The sequence below is a fragment of the Corythoichthys intestinalis genome, chromosome 6 (assembly GCF_030265065.1).
Source record: "Corythoichthys intestinalis isolate RoL2023-P3 chromosome 6, ASM3026506v1, whole genome shotgun sequence".
NCBI classification, from domain to species: Eukaryota; Metazoa; Chordata; class Actinopteri; order Syngnathiformes; family Syngnathidae; genus Corythoichthys; species Corythoichthys intestinalis.
Genome location: NC_080400.1, coordinates 15308908 through 15327114, shown reverse-complemented (window position 1 = coordinate 15327114; position 18207 = coordinate 15308908). Strand labels below are relative to the sequence as shown.

General features: G+C 39.4%; 1 protein-coding gene across 1 annotated transcript in view; it reads left to right on the top strand.

The window, feature by feature from the left end:
• The window catches only part of LOC130917876 (TLC domain-containing protein 1-like), a 30545-nt gene extending 13005 nt beyond the window's left edge, over positions 1-17540 (top strand). The window contains exons 3-4 of the mRNA XM_057839621.1: positions 13702-13784; positions 13855-17540. Of these exons, the coding sequence (XP_057695604.1) occupies positions 13702-13784; positions 13855-14259 (488 nt within the window). The 3' untranslated portion in view covers positions 14260-17540. The remainder of the gene's footprint in view (positions 1-13701; positions 13785-13854) is intronic.
• Positions 17541-18207: the final 667 nt, after the last annotated feature.

Sequence of the window (18207 nt, the reverse complement as noted above, 5' to 3'; positions counted from 1 at the left end):
CACTTAAAACTAGCACGGAATATGTAACACTGCGGCGGGGTTGTCGATTGTCTTCGCCAATCGGCAACCCACCCGACGGAGAGCAAGTTACAGTTCGTTCCCCTGCTACTACAGACAGGAGAGCTCGCCGGGGAAGCGGCTGGACAATAACCGCCGGACAAACCGGCCGACGTCGGAGGAACGCGTAGCTGCCACATGGTCAACACGAATATAATGAAAAATAATGCTTTACTACACGGCGATGACGTAAATAAAAGAGCGGCGTGCAGTTGTTGTGCAGTTAACATGACAGACAGAATGTGTCTTAGGAGATCTTTTCTACATGCCCATCCATGATGAAACGTAAGTAAATAGTCCTTTATTTAAAGAAAGTTTGTGGTGTTTACTTTGTAATCGCTGTATTCGAGGCCATTTTTAACACAAAGTTGCAATTTCTGATGGGGTTGAATATTTGACAGAACACCGGGCACATTCAGAGGGCAATAAGCCGAGTATAGTGCTCTCCCGGCGGGGGGATGTGCGACTCGGTCGTCGGGCGAGTGGACAAAGCATGTCAGCCACAAAATGCAAGCCACCTACGTGTTAAAATTATCCCAGTATTTGACATAATACAAAACACGATGTTTACTCACTTCCTCGTAAGTCCAGTGGTCCCACAGTAGAAGGGCTTGTTATGGCCAATATCCACCTGTAAATGGTAAGGGTGTAAAGGTACATGTATTCGTATTGAACTGTTTCGGTACTTGGTGCTCGGTTCGGAACGGAGGCGTACCGAACGAGTTTCTGACGTAATGTAACCCTTACTTTTTGGGGCTGTGAGTCGATCGGGTTACAGTTTCTTTGTGTAGATTATATTTACTCCGTCTTCTCTACTATAATGAGGTCCAACACGGTAGGACTGTAAGAAACATCAACGGCGCGACAACGTGGCCGCCGCGAGAACGCAGTGAAACGCAGTCGTTAAAGTCAGTCAGCCAATGCACACCAGTCGCAGTGCGGCCGCGTACTGGACGCGTCCCAGAAGTGGCTCAACGCGATGCACGCGAACAGAACGGCAGAGTTTATTATTTGACGTGAGACGCGGCCCTCCTGCGTCGATGCTAGTAGCTAGCAGACCGGGAAGACCGGAAGTCACTCGTGTAAAAATACGGTGGATCCGGTTGATTTTCAAACTAATATGCAATTGTAACCCACTTTTTGAGTCCATCAGATCTCTTGAGTGGTACAGTTGACTTGTCTTTGTTGATTTAGAGTTGTCTTCTCTACTATAATAATAACCAACACGGCCCTGTGTTCAATACAAAACCCTCCTACCACAACAAAACAAGTAGGAACTAATATTCACATAGGAACTAAAGTCTACACCATAAAATATACAATATAAATTAATTCTACTTCACATTTTTAAAATACAAACACATCATAAAATAAATAATAGCCCATTTAAATAAGATACATTGAAATGAGCTAAAACACCTGTAATTAAATAATAAGAATATCACACAGATCCTGCTTACACATTTTTTTTTTTTTAATTTCTGTGTGGGGCTTTAACTTGAGAAAATCCACCAATGAAGCTGTTGAAAACCGTTCATAAGAGAAAAAAAATCATTGAGGTATTTCATTTGTAAAATACATGTTAAAATCTTTGTCATTGGGATTGCTTTTCTCTTTAGCACAGGACTTCTTTTTTCTTCTTTCTTTCAGAAAGAAAGCTGACCAATGCGCAGGGTCTGAAAGGCAAATTGTTGTTGGATTATCATTAAATACCCGCTACTTTTTGAACAGAATTCTTGCATTGTATAGGCTAATGTTCCTATTGTTGAAAGCACAAAGGTGTGTAATAAACAATTAGCACATTTATATTTTGCATTGTGTTTTCTTACTGTACCGAAAATGAACCGAACCGTGACCTCAAAACCGAGGTACGTACCCAAACGAGATTTTTGTGTAGCGTTACACCCCTAGTAAATGGGAACCTTTTGAAACCCCAAAAAGGCTCACACGCCTCTCCCTGGTGCAGCAAAAAAATTTCTGCAGCCGTCTGGCTGGCGTGATGCGAAAAATATACGAATGAATCCGCAAAATCAGCTGAATCCTTAGTCCTTCTCATACAACAGTACGGCTTGATAGTGGAGAGGACTCTTTCTACCATAAACGTTACAGCGCCCTCCTTCTCAACTCGAGACTGGAGCCGGAAGTCATTTCACTCATTTTCATGGGATTAAAAAAACTAAATAAATATAGCGATCGCTTTCACACTAGGAGTGGGAACCTATCTGAACCTAACCTCAAGATGCGATTTGCGATACAAAGCTCACGATAACGATGATCTGACGATATGGCGATACAACGATTATCTATACATTGGTCAGGAAATCATTCTAGGATATTCTACAAACAACTATTAAAAAGATAAACAAGCTTCTGCTGTGAATTGGAATGAGTTTATCACTTGTAGACGTCCAATCCATTTGAACTGGGAGGGTGGCAGTGAATGAACGAATCCTGAAAAGTTGGTAGTGTTATGTCCCTACCGTCCCTATGCAAACCTACGACCTTGTTGCAAACATTCAGAGCATTTTTTCACTCTGAAATGTGTTGCATTTTCCCCAAGATACCCTAAAATCAAGGAATTTAACCCTTTAACACCGAACGTGTCGGCAGCAATGCATTTATGCATATCGTCTTTGAAGCTTTGTCCCTCTATAATTACGTTGCCCACGTGCCGCTGTTTGGTCTCATTTGAAAGTGCGGAAGTTGATGTCCATATCAGTTTTTATTTGAAGTCAATCGACAAAGTAAAACGGGAGATAATGTCATTTGAGTTTTATAGTTGTATTGAACTCATAAATATGCATTAAAACGCTGCATGGACCATGAATCTATCTCCATATTTCCATCATTTCCTGTCTTTTTTCAAAAGACTACATATCCCAAGAGCCGTTGTGATGTCAAGAAGGACGAAACGAATGTGAACATTTTTAATAAATGTCCGAGCGAGGTGCTAACTAAGGAAAGGGAGGCATGCGAAGCAAGCAACGGCCGGTTGGATTGAGCGAGCGACTTTGAAACGTGCAGAATGACTCTAAACTAAATTTAGCGCAAGCTAATGTATTATTTCATTAAGGAACAAGATGAGCCATATTTGTCGTTGTTTTCTTCGGATGAGTCGGCATCTTGGCGAGTAGAAGTGACAGCAGTGCGCAAACGGCGACGTTGTGTGTGATGCAGCTCCGTGACCTGTTCAAGAAGCTTTATTGAGTGCGCAAAAAAAAAAAAAAACTTTATTGGGTCGCATGCCTGAAAAATTTGAATTGAACTGAACTACTTGTCAATGTTTTTGAAAATACTTTTTTTCAATGTTATATTTTTTTTTTCTTCACTAAAATCTTTTCAATTTTTGTATAGATGTGTGTTTAAGATTGATTGCATGTACGTATATATTTTTGATAAGGTGATGGGTACAATACCTAACTTCACAGAGAGATATCCTCCAAACCATTTTTGTGTTAGATGATATATATAATTTTTTTTCTCACTATTTTGCACTGTATATAACCTGTTTTGACCATAGTGTGTGTAAAGAACAAAAAACGCCTACTACCATACCTGCTGTTTGTGTTGAATTGTCAAACATAAAACTATTCAATCTTATTTTTTTCTATTGAATGTTTATCCTAACAAGTTGAATAAACATTATCAAGCTTCAAAACGGTTGGTCGAGCATGTTTGGTTGTCAGTGGGACATCAACATTACAAATTTTGAAAAAAAGATTATTTTAATTATAAGGATTTTTTTTGTCTTTTTGGGTCCAAAATGTGGATTATAATTGGTCAGTGAAGAAAACAACCGTTTGGACATGAAGTTCAAGGTGTCCTGAAAAAAAGGGACCCAATTTGGCCATTGTTAACATTTTTTTCTTTGAAATATAAAGGCAACATCAAATGCATGCAAATTCGGCTAAAATAGGCTTAGGTGTTAAAGGGTTAAACTCTTATTTCGGGCTGTGTACCCAACACTTTTCCAGGTGCCACCAAACAAAAGCCGAGGCCCCGCCTCCTCACCTGTTTGTCAAGCACAAATAACACAATGGTGACTCAAATCATCGCAACAACGCAGCAATAATCCCTGCCGGGAGTTGCCTCGGTGCGTTTGTTTGTAACCGTCAAGTGCAAATCTGTGGAGGTTTGGCCATGACAACACTTGGTTGTGTTGTTGTTGAAGGCACACACAGTGACTGACACAGTCCTCGTGTGTGTGTTAGCCACAGCGTGCCACTCATTCCCAGGCACAATAGGACTCTCAGTCAGCCCAAAGAGGCAAACAAGTGCTTCGATACAAGAATTGAAGCAGAATGAAAGTATTATAGTCACGCCTGTTAAAGTCATGTGTTTATAAACCATACTGAAATTTAAGTTGATGGTGCATACTACTTGCTTCGTTAATGCACTGCATGGAAATAATTAATTAATGATGGTGTTGGGAATAATGCATAACGGCGTTATTTTTTCAGTAACAGGGTAATCTAACTAATTATTTTTTCCGCCGCTACAACGCCGTTACCGTTACTGACGGCCAAAAGCGGTGCGTTACTTACTCTGAATAAATTGAAGAAACTACCAGCCGTTGCAAGTCTACTCTGCTCTGTTTATTTGTCATCCAAGACTTGGGGTGCGTTCAGGTTCAAGAATAGCGCACATACTTCTTATGACTCCAAGCTGTTTGTCCCTGCTCATTCAATTAGACATTGCTTTCCAAAGCTTGCTAACGTTTCTGTGTTTGCTACACCTGAATGCTAGCCTCGTTCCCATCCCACACTGTCAGCCAGCAAGAATGCTGCTTCCATCTTGAGGACTGCAGACGCTTTGAAGGTGACGGGAGGAGTAGGGGGACGAGGCTACTTGAATGCACCCCCTGGATAGATGCGATGGAAGTGATTGTGATTGGCTGAGGGTTAGAGTCATGTGTCGTGGTAAGCCAATCCGAGCCGGTGTTTTCACACACAAACCGGAACAGCGCGTGCGGCAAACACGCACACGCAAAACAGATGCAGAGGGATATGATGGCAGAGCATTCAGAGGAAAATTTGTCCTTTACGAGGTGGAGATGTAAACACTGTTTCAAGTTGGTCGAAAATTAAAGGAAAGAATGTGCATGTAAAGTGTAATTTATGTCCCGGGGCAAAGCTTTTGTCGACATCTGTGGTAAGCAATTCAAATCTGCTGAAGCACCTAACAACTACACACGCTACCACAAAGCTAGTGGCGAAAAATCTTACTGTTTATTTTTGTTGCACTTCAAGTGTAGGTTAAATCTGTTGCTGGTGAGGTGCAATAAATATTACAAGGGTGTATAGCACAACTACCTGGCTGTTCTTCTCTATTCAACTGACTCGAAATCTGCTCAGAAAATTTCAAATTGTTTGACATACGACAACTTTTTAAAGTAACGGAAATAGTTACTTTGCCTGGTAACTAGTTACTTTTACTATAGAGTAATTCTGTTACTAACTCGGTTACTTTTTGGAAGAAGTAGTGAGTAATTATAACTAATTAGTTTTTTTAAAGTAACGTGCCCAACACTGATGATGGCGGAATGTTGTGAAATTTGCAGTTGTATTTCAAGAAACGTAAAAAAAAAAAACAGCAACAACCAAGCCATGGTTCATCTTTAAAAAAAAAAAAAAAAAAATTCTGCCCTGATACCTCAGAAGGAAAAAGGAAAATACAAAAGTAGAGAGTCAGTAGGGACAAAAAAAGGAAAACTCCTAGAAAATTTCTCTGACACAATTTCTTGCAATGAGACACAATTTCAAATGTAAGTCCTATCAGAAGAAATTTAATTGTTTTTTAAGACTCTTTCTCGAAATAAGAAAATTTAAGACATTGAAAGACAACAGAGTATACACTGCTGGCCAAAAGTATTGGCACCCCTACAGTTCTGTCAGATCATGCTCAATTTCTCCAAGAAATGATTGCAATTATAAATGCTTTGGTAGAAATATCTTCATTTATTTTGCTTGCAGTGAAAAGACAACAAAAGAGAATGGGGGAAAAAATTAAGTCATTATCACTTTACACAAAACTCCAAAAAAGGGCTGGACAAAAGTATTGGCGGCCTCAGCCCAATACTTGGTAGCACAACTTTTAGACAAAATAACTGCGAACAACCACTTCCGGTATCCATCAATGAGTTTCTTACAATGATCTGCTGGAATTTTAGACCATTCTTCTTTGGCCAACTGCTCCAGGTCTCTGAGATTTGAAGGGTGCCTTCTCAAAACTGCCATTTTCGGATCTCTCCCAAGGTGTTCTATGGGATTCAGGTCTGGACTCATTGCTGGCCACTTTAGAAGTCTCCAGTGCTTTCGCTCAAAGCATGTTCGAGTGCTTTTTGAACTGTGATTTTTGGTCATTGTCCTGCTGGAAGTCCCATGCCCTCTGAGGGAGACCCAGCTTTCTGACAATGGGCCCTACATTATGCTGCAAAATTTGTTGGTTGTCTTCAGACTTCTTAATCCCATGCACACGGCCAAGCAGTCCAATGCCAGAGGCAGCAGAGCAACCCCAAAACATCAGGGATGCTCCGCCATGTTTGACTGTGGGGACCGTGTTCTATTCTTTGAAGGCCTCGTTTTTTTTCTGGTGAACTCTATGTTGATGCCTTTTCCCAAAAAGCTCTCATCTGACCAGAGAACAGTCTTCCAAAACGTTTTCGGCTTTCTTAGGTAACTTTCAGCAAACTCAAGCCCGGCTTTTTTATGTCTCTGGGCCAGAAGTGGGGTCTTCCTTGGTATCCCACCATAGATTCCCTTTTCATTTAGACGCCATAGGATAGTACGAGTTGACACTGTTGTACCCTCGGACTGCAGGACAGCTTGAACTTGTTTGGATGTTAGTCGAGGTTCTTTATCCACCTTCCGCACATTCTTTAGTTGAAATCTCTCGTCAATTTTTCTATCTAGAGAGGTTAGCCACAGTGCCGTGGGCTTTTACAGTTATTGATGTCACTGCGCACGGTAGACACAAGAACATTCAGGTCTTTGGAGATGGACTTGCAGCCTTGAGTTTGCCCATGCTTCCTCACAATTTTGCTTCTCAAGTCCTCAGACAGTTCTTTGGTCTTCTCTTTTCTCCATGCTCAATGTGGTACACACAAGGACACAGGACAGAGGTTAAGTCAACTTTAATCCATTTTAACTGGCTGCAAGTGTGATTTAGTTATTGCCACTATCTGTTATGTGCCACAGGTAAGTAATGGGTGCTGTTAATTACACAAATTAGAGAATCATCACATAATTTTGGAAAGGGTGCCAATACTTTTGCCCGGCCCATTTTTGGAGTTTTATGTAAAATGATAATGATTAAAAAAAAAATTCCTTTCTCTTTTGGGTTTTTTTCATTGCAAGCAAAACAAATGAAGATATTACTACCAAAGCATTTGTAATTGCAATCATTTTATGGGAGAAATTGAGCATTATGTGACAGAATTGCAGGGATGCCAATACTTTTAGCCAGCAGTGTAAGTACAAAAGAAAGTGATAACTGAAAACGTTTTTTTTTTTTACTTATCGGTGCTCAAACGTAACAATCATTCCCCTCTGTCTTGAATAAAACACCTTTGGTAACATAAAAGTAGCTAACCACGTTGTACGCAAATGAATAGGGAATCCCGCTCCATCAATGAGATAAAGTGCATACTTCAAACTTTTGTTCAACTTTGTTTAAAAAGCTGAAACTAAAGAGAAAAACTGTTTTTTTTTTAAAAGAAAAAAAACAAAATTCTACAAATATAAATAGTTTTCCACATCACATTTTAATAAATTATCAATAAACTCCAATGCTAGGATTGCAAAAGTACAAACTTGAAAAAGCTTCTATGGAACACCTCTACAAACATAAATGTACTTTAGCACATTGGATGCAAATAAATCAAGTTCAATGCTAGGATTACGAAAGTACAAACATTTGCAGAATAAACCGAAGCCCCTTGCAACTCTCTGCTGATTTTATAACAAGTACTGTTATACTAAGGGGGTATTTCTGGCACCTGGCGAAATGCCTGTTTTAGGGGCCGTTTGCATGGTGACGCTCCGAGAAAACGACAGATTTTATGTTTGCATTTACATAGTTCCGTCTCCATTCAAACTATGTCGCAATTCCGTGTGAAAAGGATGTAGTATTCATGCCAGGCCCTAGGGGGCAGTGCAATTTTACAAGGCGACAGCCAATGATGCAAGTGCTTGACAACAACCTCCTCAGTACAGAAGACAACGGCTGTGTTTCAATCGCGGTTTAAATGAGCCCTCGCTCACTTGCCCTAGCCACCGCCCCCCGGGGGAATCCCTGCCGCCATCTTAAGAGCTGTTCCAATGGCGTACCGCACGCAGGCTATTTTTAGACCGTGACGTCGCATCGTAAAGCGGAAGTAAAGCCGAGGTGAGACATTATAGACCCGCCCTCGCATAGACCCAACGTAAAAAGTGCTACTTTTCTCCGGTAATCTTTCAAAAACGAACATGCCGATCACGCATTGCGTTTTTTGGAACTTGTAGAAATGACTCTAGACATTACGACACATGAAGGATGTTTTCTTCATACGTTTCCGGAAACCAAAAACTTGAGAGGAAAAAATGTGAAGACCGAATCAACTTGCGCGGACTTTAACACCAGCTCGCAAATCCATTCACGTTTCATATGCAGTAAACATTATGTTGGGTTGGCATGGTCTTTCAGAAGACAAAGAGGTAAGCCATTTTTATATTTTTAACTTATTTTTTTAGCGTAACGTTGTGCCGTACTGCTTCTGTCTGACAATGAATGACCTGAAAAGAATTACAATGGTATCTGACTGCCACTGTTCCTGTTTCTGTTATATATATATATATAAAAACAACTTTAGTAAGAGGGCAGTGTAAATAAATTATAGGATTAAGATGTGTTATCAATGAAAAAATTAAAAGTGTTCATTGGCTGTCACTGAGTAGCATTTGCGATCGCTACACAAAGCTAACTAAATTACCCCCAAAAACGGTAAGAGACGTAGGACAACCAGAGGATATATAAGAAAGACAGGGCTGATGGTAAAGGATAGCTTGTTGAAACAGGAGAATGTCATTGTCAGTCGCGTCGATAAAAAAGATAAAGCTATGCTTTGGTCGGCTCGTTTTTTTTTCGTCTTTTTCAGCCTTCGACACTGAAGCCATCTCTTGAACTGAACATTTTTATGTTCTTCCACATCTTTGCCAGTGAATTTGGCACCAGGCACATCATTTTCGGAGAGAATTGGTAGGTTTAACTCTGTAAACATCTCCTTCGTACACGATTTCCATTCATTTCCTATTAGGGACAAACGGTGGCTAATGTCATGAATATTAATGAGCGGAAGTGACGTGTTGCTTGCGGTACGCCATTCCCAAAACAGCGAAGAGAACTTGGTGAGATAGACCCTCAGAGGGCTCAGTGATCGAGTGAAAAATTATGGTCACTCCGGAGCTCCCTGTATCCCACAATGCATTGCAGTGGTACACGGAAAATATGTCCATGCGGTGGTGATAATGAAACTCAAATACCGTTGGCTGCTGTCTATTTACCACCAGAGAAGAAGAAAATGAATGGAGGATCCAGCCGGTTTGAATGTGATACCAAACTGCCTTTGGAATTGTAAAATTGATCATTGTTGTTAATAAATAAAAATAAAAAAATTAGACTGTATGTGGCAGTTATGGCAGGACGTGTGGAATCACAGGAGTGCCAAAATAAATAAATAAATAAAAATAAACAGAAATAAATGAATAAAGAGTTAAGTTACTTTTTTATTGACTTTCCCTTTTGTTAGTAAAGAAAAGGAAAAAAGAATGACAGTTTTTGTCATTGATGTTTCTATTTTGCTTGCCTTTTCTATTTTGCTTTTAACGAAAGTGATGGTCTGTCAATCAAATGGCGTTGGGAGGGACTGAAACTAAACTTCAAATAGGTTAAATGTATTTAAACATCAAATCTGTTTACAGATTGTAAGGTATAGACAAAAAATAAATTAATTAATTAATAATGAAATGCCCAAATAAAATTTGATACAAAACTAATAATTCGGATAATTCCCAGGTACCAACGTATTGCCATCAAGCGCGGAATACTTCTCTGGCTTATTGACATGAGTCGCAGTATATTTTGTGCGATGTGGAATAATGCTGCCACCAGGGGGTGGCGAGGCCTGGCCACGGCTTCCCCCAATGAATTTGTTGGCTACCCCACTGGTCACCCCACTCGCCAGTGTAATGTCAGATTGTTGTAGCTGCGGAACTCAAAATTTTGACTGGACTATTATGGACTATGTACATTAACACAATATAATAGTTTACAATATACAATTTAACACCATCAACAAAAGTATATCAGAAGGTGTGTCTTGAAGTCTTTCTAACAATTTTCTACTGGCCTGTTTAATACTACAACATAGTAAAAATCTGAAATTATGGCTTTTATTTTTTGGTGTGCCACCCCAAGGTTTTAAGTGGCCCCATTTGGCCACCCCTATGAAGAATTTCTGGAGGCGCCACTGATTTGAAATCGGCAGTTTAGCGCTACTCCAACACCTTGTGGTTGTTCCATGATTTTCTTGCCTGTGAGTGAACAAGGGCAGGAGTGTTCCATTTACGTCTTTCGCTCCCCCTCCGCCCACTTTCCCTCCACCCTCCAAGTGGCCTCAGTGTGACGTCATCGCAAGTGCTTAGGGCAAGTGAGCAAGGGCAACTCAAACCAGGCTGCGTTCCAATCGCGGTTTAAATGACGTGTTAAGACACAGCATTGTAGAGTGATAAGGGTGTAAAAAAAATACATATAACATAGGGGTGTAACGGTACACAAAAATCTCGGTTCGGTAAGCACCTCGGTTTTGAGGTCACGGTTCGGTTCATTTTCGGTACAGTAAGAAAACAAAATGCAAAATATAAATGCTAGTTCTTTATTACACACTTTTGTGCTTTCAACAACAGGAACATTAGCCTATGCAAAGCTAGAACTCTGCTCAAAAAGTAGCGGGTATTTAAAAATAATCCAACAACAATTTGCCTTTCAGACCCCACGTATTGATCAGCGTTGTTTCTGAAAGAAAGAAAAAAGAAGTCCTGTGCTAAAGAGAAAAGCAATCCCAATGACAAAGATTTTAACATGTATTTTACAAATGAAATGCCTCAATGAATCATTTTTTTTCTTATGAACGGTTTTCAAAAGCTCTATTGGTGGATTTTCTCAAGTTAAAGCGCCAGACAGAAATTAATAAATTTAATTGTGTAAGCGGGATCTGTGTATTATTCTTATTATTTAATTACAGGTGTTTTAGCTCATTTTAATTTATTCTATTTAAATGGGCTATTATTTATTTTATTATGTGTTTATATTTTACAAATGTGATGTAGTATTTATTTATATTGTATATTTTATGTTGTATAACTTTAGTTCCTACTGTATGTGAATATTAGTTCCTACTTGTTTTGTTGTGGTAGGAGGGTTTTGTATTGAACACGAGGCCGTGTTGGTTATTATTATAGCAGAGAAGACAGCAGTAAATCAACAAAGAGAAGTCAACTGTGCCCCGATCTACCACTCAAGAGATCTGATGGACTCAAAAAGTAGGTTACGATTGCATATTAGTTTGAAAATCGACCGGATCCACCGTATTAGTACACGAGTGACTTCCGGCCCGATCCTAGCTAGTAGTATTGACGCAGGAGGGGTGCGTCTCGCGTCAAATAATAAACTCTGCTGTTCTTTTCGCGTGCGTCGCGTTGAGCCGCTTGTGGGACGCATCAAACACGCGGCCGCACTGCGACTGGTGTGCATTGGCTGATTGACACTAACGCCCGCGTTTCACTGCGTTCTCGCGGCGGCCACGTTGTTGCGGCGTTGACGTTTCTGGACTGTCCTACCGTGTTGGTCCTCATTATAGTAGAGAAGACGGAGTAAATATAATATACACAAAGAAACTGTAACCCGATCGACTCACAGCCTCGAAAAGTAAGGGTTACATTACGTCAGAAACGCGTTCGTACTGTACATGTAACGTTACACCCTTAATATAACATAATAAAGCTACCTGTCAATTTTAGCTCAGTAGTCATTGCTGGATAAAACACTGGTGCCTACTGTGCTCCAGTACCGCAGGTATCATACATTTGTTTTGAATGCTGCAAAAACTCAAAAATCCTACCAGGACTTACTGTTTAGACTAATTTAAAACTTAAGTAGAACTTAATGCACGATGTTGTCTTGCCCTTGAAATATTACTACTGGTGAAATCAGAGTGTAGTTTTATCTGTTATCGATAGTACGAGTATCAGAGCAGAAAGGAAAAAATTAGGGCTGTCAAAATTAACGCGTTAACGGGCGGTAATTAATTTTTTAAATTAATCACGTTAAAATATTTAACGCAATCAACGCATGTGCGGAACGACCCGCTCAAGCATTGCCGCGAACCGATTACAAATGGCGCCGTTTGAAGTATATTGAGAGCTAAGGGCAGAGACAAGCAAGTGGAGTGGATGCAGGCGGGTGCCGCTGTTATTTTCAGTGTGACCGGCATTGTCAGATTGAGCAGTGAGGTCGAGCGAGAGAGTAGAGAAAGTGCGCAGTTAGCGCAGGGTCAAGTGCTGCGTCCCTCACATGCTTTTGTTTTGTTAATAAAAGTACCCACAAAAAGCCATCCAACGCTTCTCGGTGTTTATATATGTACGCCGCCGTCTCCCTCAGGAGGCAATCGGACGAACCGAGCCAACGGACGACCACGAGCCAACATGAATCGCCGGTCCATAGCACCGCCAATTACCAAGAAGGGCGAATTGGTAACGCGGGCATGTATTGGAGCCGCACTAGTTAATGGAATAAGCGGTGGCATCTCTTCCACAACTGTTATAACTATTGTAGCAAGCGACATGGGGAAAAAATAACTGGAGATTATCTTTTTTTTAACACCATGTATTGTACTCAACGCAGAGAAGATATACCATTTGCAGCAACCACTGTGACTCTTGGTTGCTCAAATTCCCATCATGCATTTGGGCAGTTCAGAACATTTAAGTCGCTACTGTATCATTTAGTGAAAGCACAACAAAAATAATATTCCTATCTCTCAAAAATAAAATAATGTTCACAAAAAGAAAAGCGCTCAATGAAAAGAGATCTGGCATTCCCACTCAAAATAGCTATGCAAAATAATACTATATTCAAACATTAAGTTTAGGTCAACAAATAAACTAGATGACAATATTTAGTCACAATATACAAACTATTAAAATTACTATAACATGTACTCACATTTATCTTTTAAGAATTACAAGTCTTCCTATCCGTGGATCGCTTTCACAGAAAGAATGTTAATGTTAATGCCATCTTGTGGATTTATTGTTATAATAAACAATAACAGAACTTATGTACAGTATGCTGAATGTTTATATCCGTCTTGTCTTATCTTTCCATTCCAACAATAATTTACAGAAAAATATGGCATATTTTAGAGATGGTTTGAATTGCGATTAATTAATTTTTAAGCTGTGATTAACTCGATTAAAATTTTTAATCATTTGACAGCCCTAGAAAAAATATCTAAAAAAAAACAAAACAACAACATTAGCATTTATCTTCTCTTAGAAACAAATTTTGAATCTTGATTTTAATTATTTTACATTCTGTCTCTCCTCTCAGGATACTTCGTGGAGGATGCGTTTGACATCATCCACTCGGGATACTCATTAGCATCTTGGGAATTCCTCCTCCATCATGCACTTGTAAGAAAACATCACTACATTAGTTCCAATCAGTCGTCTTAATTGTCCCCGTCTCTCACTGTGTGGTCAGGTGATCTCGAGCTTCCTGTACACACTCTACACGCACCTGTACGTGGCCGCCGCGGTGATCACGCTTTTCGTAGAGGTGAACAGCGTGACGCTGCATATGCGGCTGCTACTCAAAGTGGCGGGCGCTACCTCCTCGACCATCTACGACGTCGTTAAAGTGATTAACATTTGCACCTTCGTTGTCTTCCGCCTCACCGCGCATTTCTATCTCAGCTGGTACTTGGCGTGCAACTACTCAAAGTTGGAAAATGCCAACTTTTTCGCATGTTGTCTGACGATAATGAACATCATGATTTTGGTCTACTTCTACCGCCTCATCCGCTCAGATTTCCTTCGGCACACTGGCAGGAGTGGCCACGCTGCTCAAAATGGGAAGCTTGTGTCCAAGAAGTTCCTCACTGATTGAAGGACCATCTTTTTTTGTTTACATTGACTTTATTTCCCCATGGAAGGAACTGACTAAACATTGTAGAAGTGCATGGTGGAAAGTCTGGATTCAGTAGTTGCTATACTTGAGTTTTGTGTGGTCGGGGTTAACATGTTTGTCACGCAGTCATGAGGTTCTAAGTCGAATCCTGGCTCTTCTCGGGTTCGCTGGGTACTTCTGTTTCCTTTCACATTTCAGAAAAAAATCTGGTTAGGTTCCACAAAGACTTGAAATTGTTCAATAAGCAAACTATTTTGAAGGTGGCAATGGCCGTGGATGGTAGAATGTCATAATGGCAGCACAGAGATGGAGGAAAACAAGCAAGATTGATCTCCCTATTTCTTCTCACAGAATACACTTGGACGAGAGGGGCAGATAAAACATTTTGGACTTTGACAGTCTTTCGATTAGTACACAGACAGGAAATGTCAACCTTTGAGAATTACTAAACACAAGCTAGCATTTCTTACTTTGGTGTTTTTATTCTAGGGTGCATGCAGGTTTCAATGTCTGCAAAGTGTGTCTCCCTTTTACAAAGTTTACTATTGATGTATTTCAAATTATTTATAGTGAACATGGATTCATGGATTGGGGGTATTATTTTAGTTTAAACAAGATGACAAGAAACAGACAGAAATGAGGATATACCGTATTGGCCCGAATATAAGACGGTGTTTTTTGCATTAAAGTAAGAATGAAAACCTGGGGGACGTCTTATAACTGCGGCCTAAAAAAAAAACAAAAAAAACTGCGGCCTAGACATATACCCATTCACGACGCTGGATGGCGCCAGTCATCAATGAATCGAATGCTGAACGCGACTCCGGCATTTAACTCTGTTAAATGTTTAAATGTTCAGATATTAAGTTTTGAATGCGAAATTAAATGCCTTTTCTCTCAAATATATTGTTATAAGCATTTGTTTCAGATGTATTGTAATTATTTTCTGTATAAAAATTAATTTGGTGTTCAAAAAGTCTTTTTTCAAACTTGAGTCTTGAAAAAGAGGGGGTCGTCTTAAAATCGGGGTCGTCTTATATTCGGGCCAATACGGTAATAGGCTATCTAACATGTTCTGCAGTGCCGAGACAACAGTGCCTAAACGAATAACATCAACGACAAAATTATTTCAGAATATTGCTTTTTTTCCCCTCAAAATACTCCCATTTTGTTATTTAATCAACAAGTAGAATTAATGTGTTCTCGTGAGTGTTAACAAGTGTGTATTTTGATTTTTTGAGTGAAATTAAAAATGTTTTCAAATGTAATTCTTCATTTTTTTCTGGTGCTGCTGTTCACATACTGATGATCACTATCCCATTTTGAGCTTATACTGTATGTACACTTCTTTTTTTTTTTTTTTAAGAGAACTGTCCTGCAAAAGTACAGCCCTCCCCTCTGCTCAGATTTGGGGGGACATTCAGTAGGTCCCATATTTTCTAGGACAGTCCAGAATTTCAATGCTTTTCCTGCATTTGGCACTACCTCTACCTGGACACGTACTGTACAATGGTACCTCTACTTACTAAATTCATTGGTTCTGGAAGTAGTTCTGTAAACTGAAAATTCCGTAAGTAGAGACACGTTTTCCATGTAAAAGCCCTAATCTTTTCCTAATCCCCCACCATCTAGACATAAATCTTTTATAAAGCATAATGATGCATCAAAATACAGTGTATCACAAAAGTGAGTGTACACCCGTCGCATTTCTGCAGATATTTAAGTATATCTTGTCATGGGACAACACTGACAAAATGACACTTTGACACAATGAAAAGTAGTCTGTGTGCAGCTTATATAATAAAGTTCATTTATTTTCCCCTCAAAATATAGCCATTAATATCTAAACCGATGGCAACAAAAGTGAGTACGCCGCATAGAAACTACGTACATCCCTAAATGTCCAAATTGAGTACTGCTTGTCATTTCCCCTCCAAAATGTCATGTGACTCGTTAGTGTTACTAGGGCCATGTGTGCGTAGGGAGCAGGTGTGTTCAAATTTGTAGTGCAGCTCTCACATTCTCTCATACTGGTCACTGAACGTTCCAACATGGCACCACATGGCAAAGAACTCTATGAGGATCTTAAAAGACGTTGTGCTCCATGAAGATGGCCAAGGCTACAAGAAGATTGCCAACACCCTGAAACTGAGTTACAGCACAGTGATCATCCAGTGTTTTAAAAGAGCAGGTTCCACTCAGAACAGGCCTCGGGTCGGTCGTCGAAAGAAACTGAGCGCACATGCTGAGTACAAGAGTGTTGCATAGCTGAGTGCCGTGTATTTGACACACTGCGCCGGTCCTCTAACCAGTCAGACCCAGGTAAGTAAAACAATAAATGACCTCTGTCTTCTGCTGCCCCTGCGACCCGACCCCGGATTAAGAGGTAGATGATGGATGGATGAAATTGTACCACAATAAATTGTATAATTACATCGGGCTAATTTAGCTATATAAGCAGCTACGTACTTTACATAGCGCGTTGTTGCCTCCATTAAAATCAACCGTACTAAAAGCGTCTCTTGTTTTAGAATCTATTTTACAAATAAGGAAATCCTTATTATTTTTCCTCATCTACATAAAATTATAGCTAATTAATAAAATGCATGAAGAATTTATACTAAATGCTTCGTCGTAGCTATTGTCTCTCTTGATGCATGACGTCGTTGACCTTACTCTGAAAAATGTCAAGGCAACTGAGTGTCCGAAGTTTCTTCAAAAAGCCCCAAAACGATTATGGTGTTGATAAAAGAGGTGAAAAAACAGGGACTGCACAAGCGGGCACGCAATTCAAGTCCATGTGCACCAGGAGGAAGGTGTAAGACTCCGTTCAGGCCACAGCAGGTGAACTGTTAATTTCATTGTTCCATATGTAGCCTAACTACTGACAGTCAGCTGTTTTTGTCACTGCGGAGAAAAAGTTACATATTCATCTGCTTGATGTGTGATGGCACGGTGTGGATTCTCTGTTAAGCTTGTTCGGACAGAATATTAATTTAAAATGAATGAAAACTAAATACTATTGAATATGTTGAAGCGGTATGCAATGTTAAGAGTCTTGTTAGCTCGAATTGCTGTGTCCAGCCGCTGTAGCTCTGCTGCTCTCTGTGAACTCTCTATTCATATTCAAGCCGGAACGCGCGCGGCTCTTAAGTGTCTCTGTCACGTGACTGTGTCGTAGCCGCTGACGTGCTCGGCCAAATGGACACACAAGTACGGAAGGTGGATTATGCCAAACAAAGGGTCACCACAATGTCATTATCATCATTTTAAAAATTTAAGTGACGGGTAAAAATTTATTATGACCGGTTTTTTATGACCCTGTCAGTCAAAATGACAGACAACGAAAAAGTCTAGCGCAACCTCCGATATATATATATATATATATATATATATATATATATATATATATATATATATATATATATATATATATATATATATATACTTTTTTTTTTTTTTTAGACCAATTTAGCAATGACATTTTTGTTGACGCTTACTATTAATTCACAAAATCATTTTGCAACACTTAAATTCTTTATTGAAGTACAAATAAACATATAAATAACAATAATAAATCACACATAAACAATGAGGTCAAATGCGGATAGCATTTACTAGTGCAAAAGAATGGAAGGAGGCGAACACTGACTTCACCTTTCCAACATGATACAAAACAGTTTTTTTAAAAAAATATCTAGCTTTAATATTATAGTATAATAATTATTATTAATTTTCTTTTATTAATTAAATGATAATTATAATAATCATTCATTGCAAATCATATTTTTCATAAAGGGTGTCATTTTAAAGCTATTCTTAATGTAGAATCTGAATTCTGTAGTATTATAGTATTTACATATTATAGTATTAATTCTGAAGTATGTCGGATTAACTTTAGAAATCGTTATTTATATGACGAACATG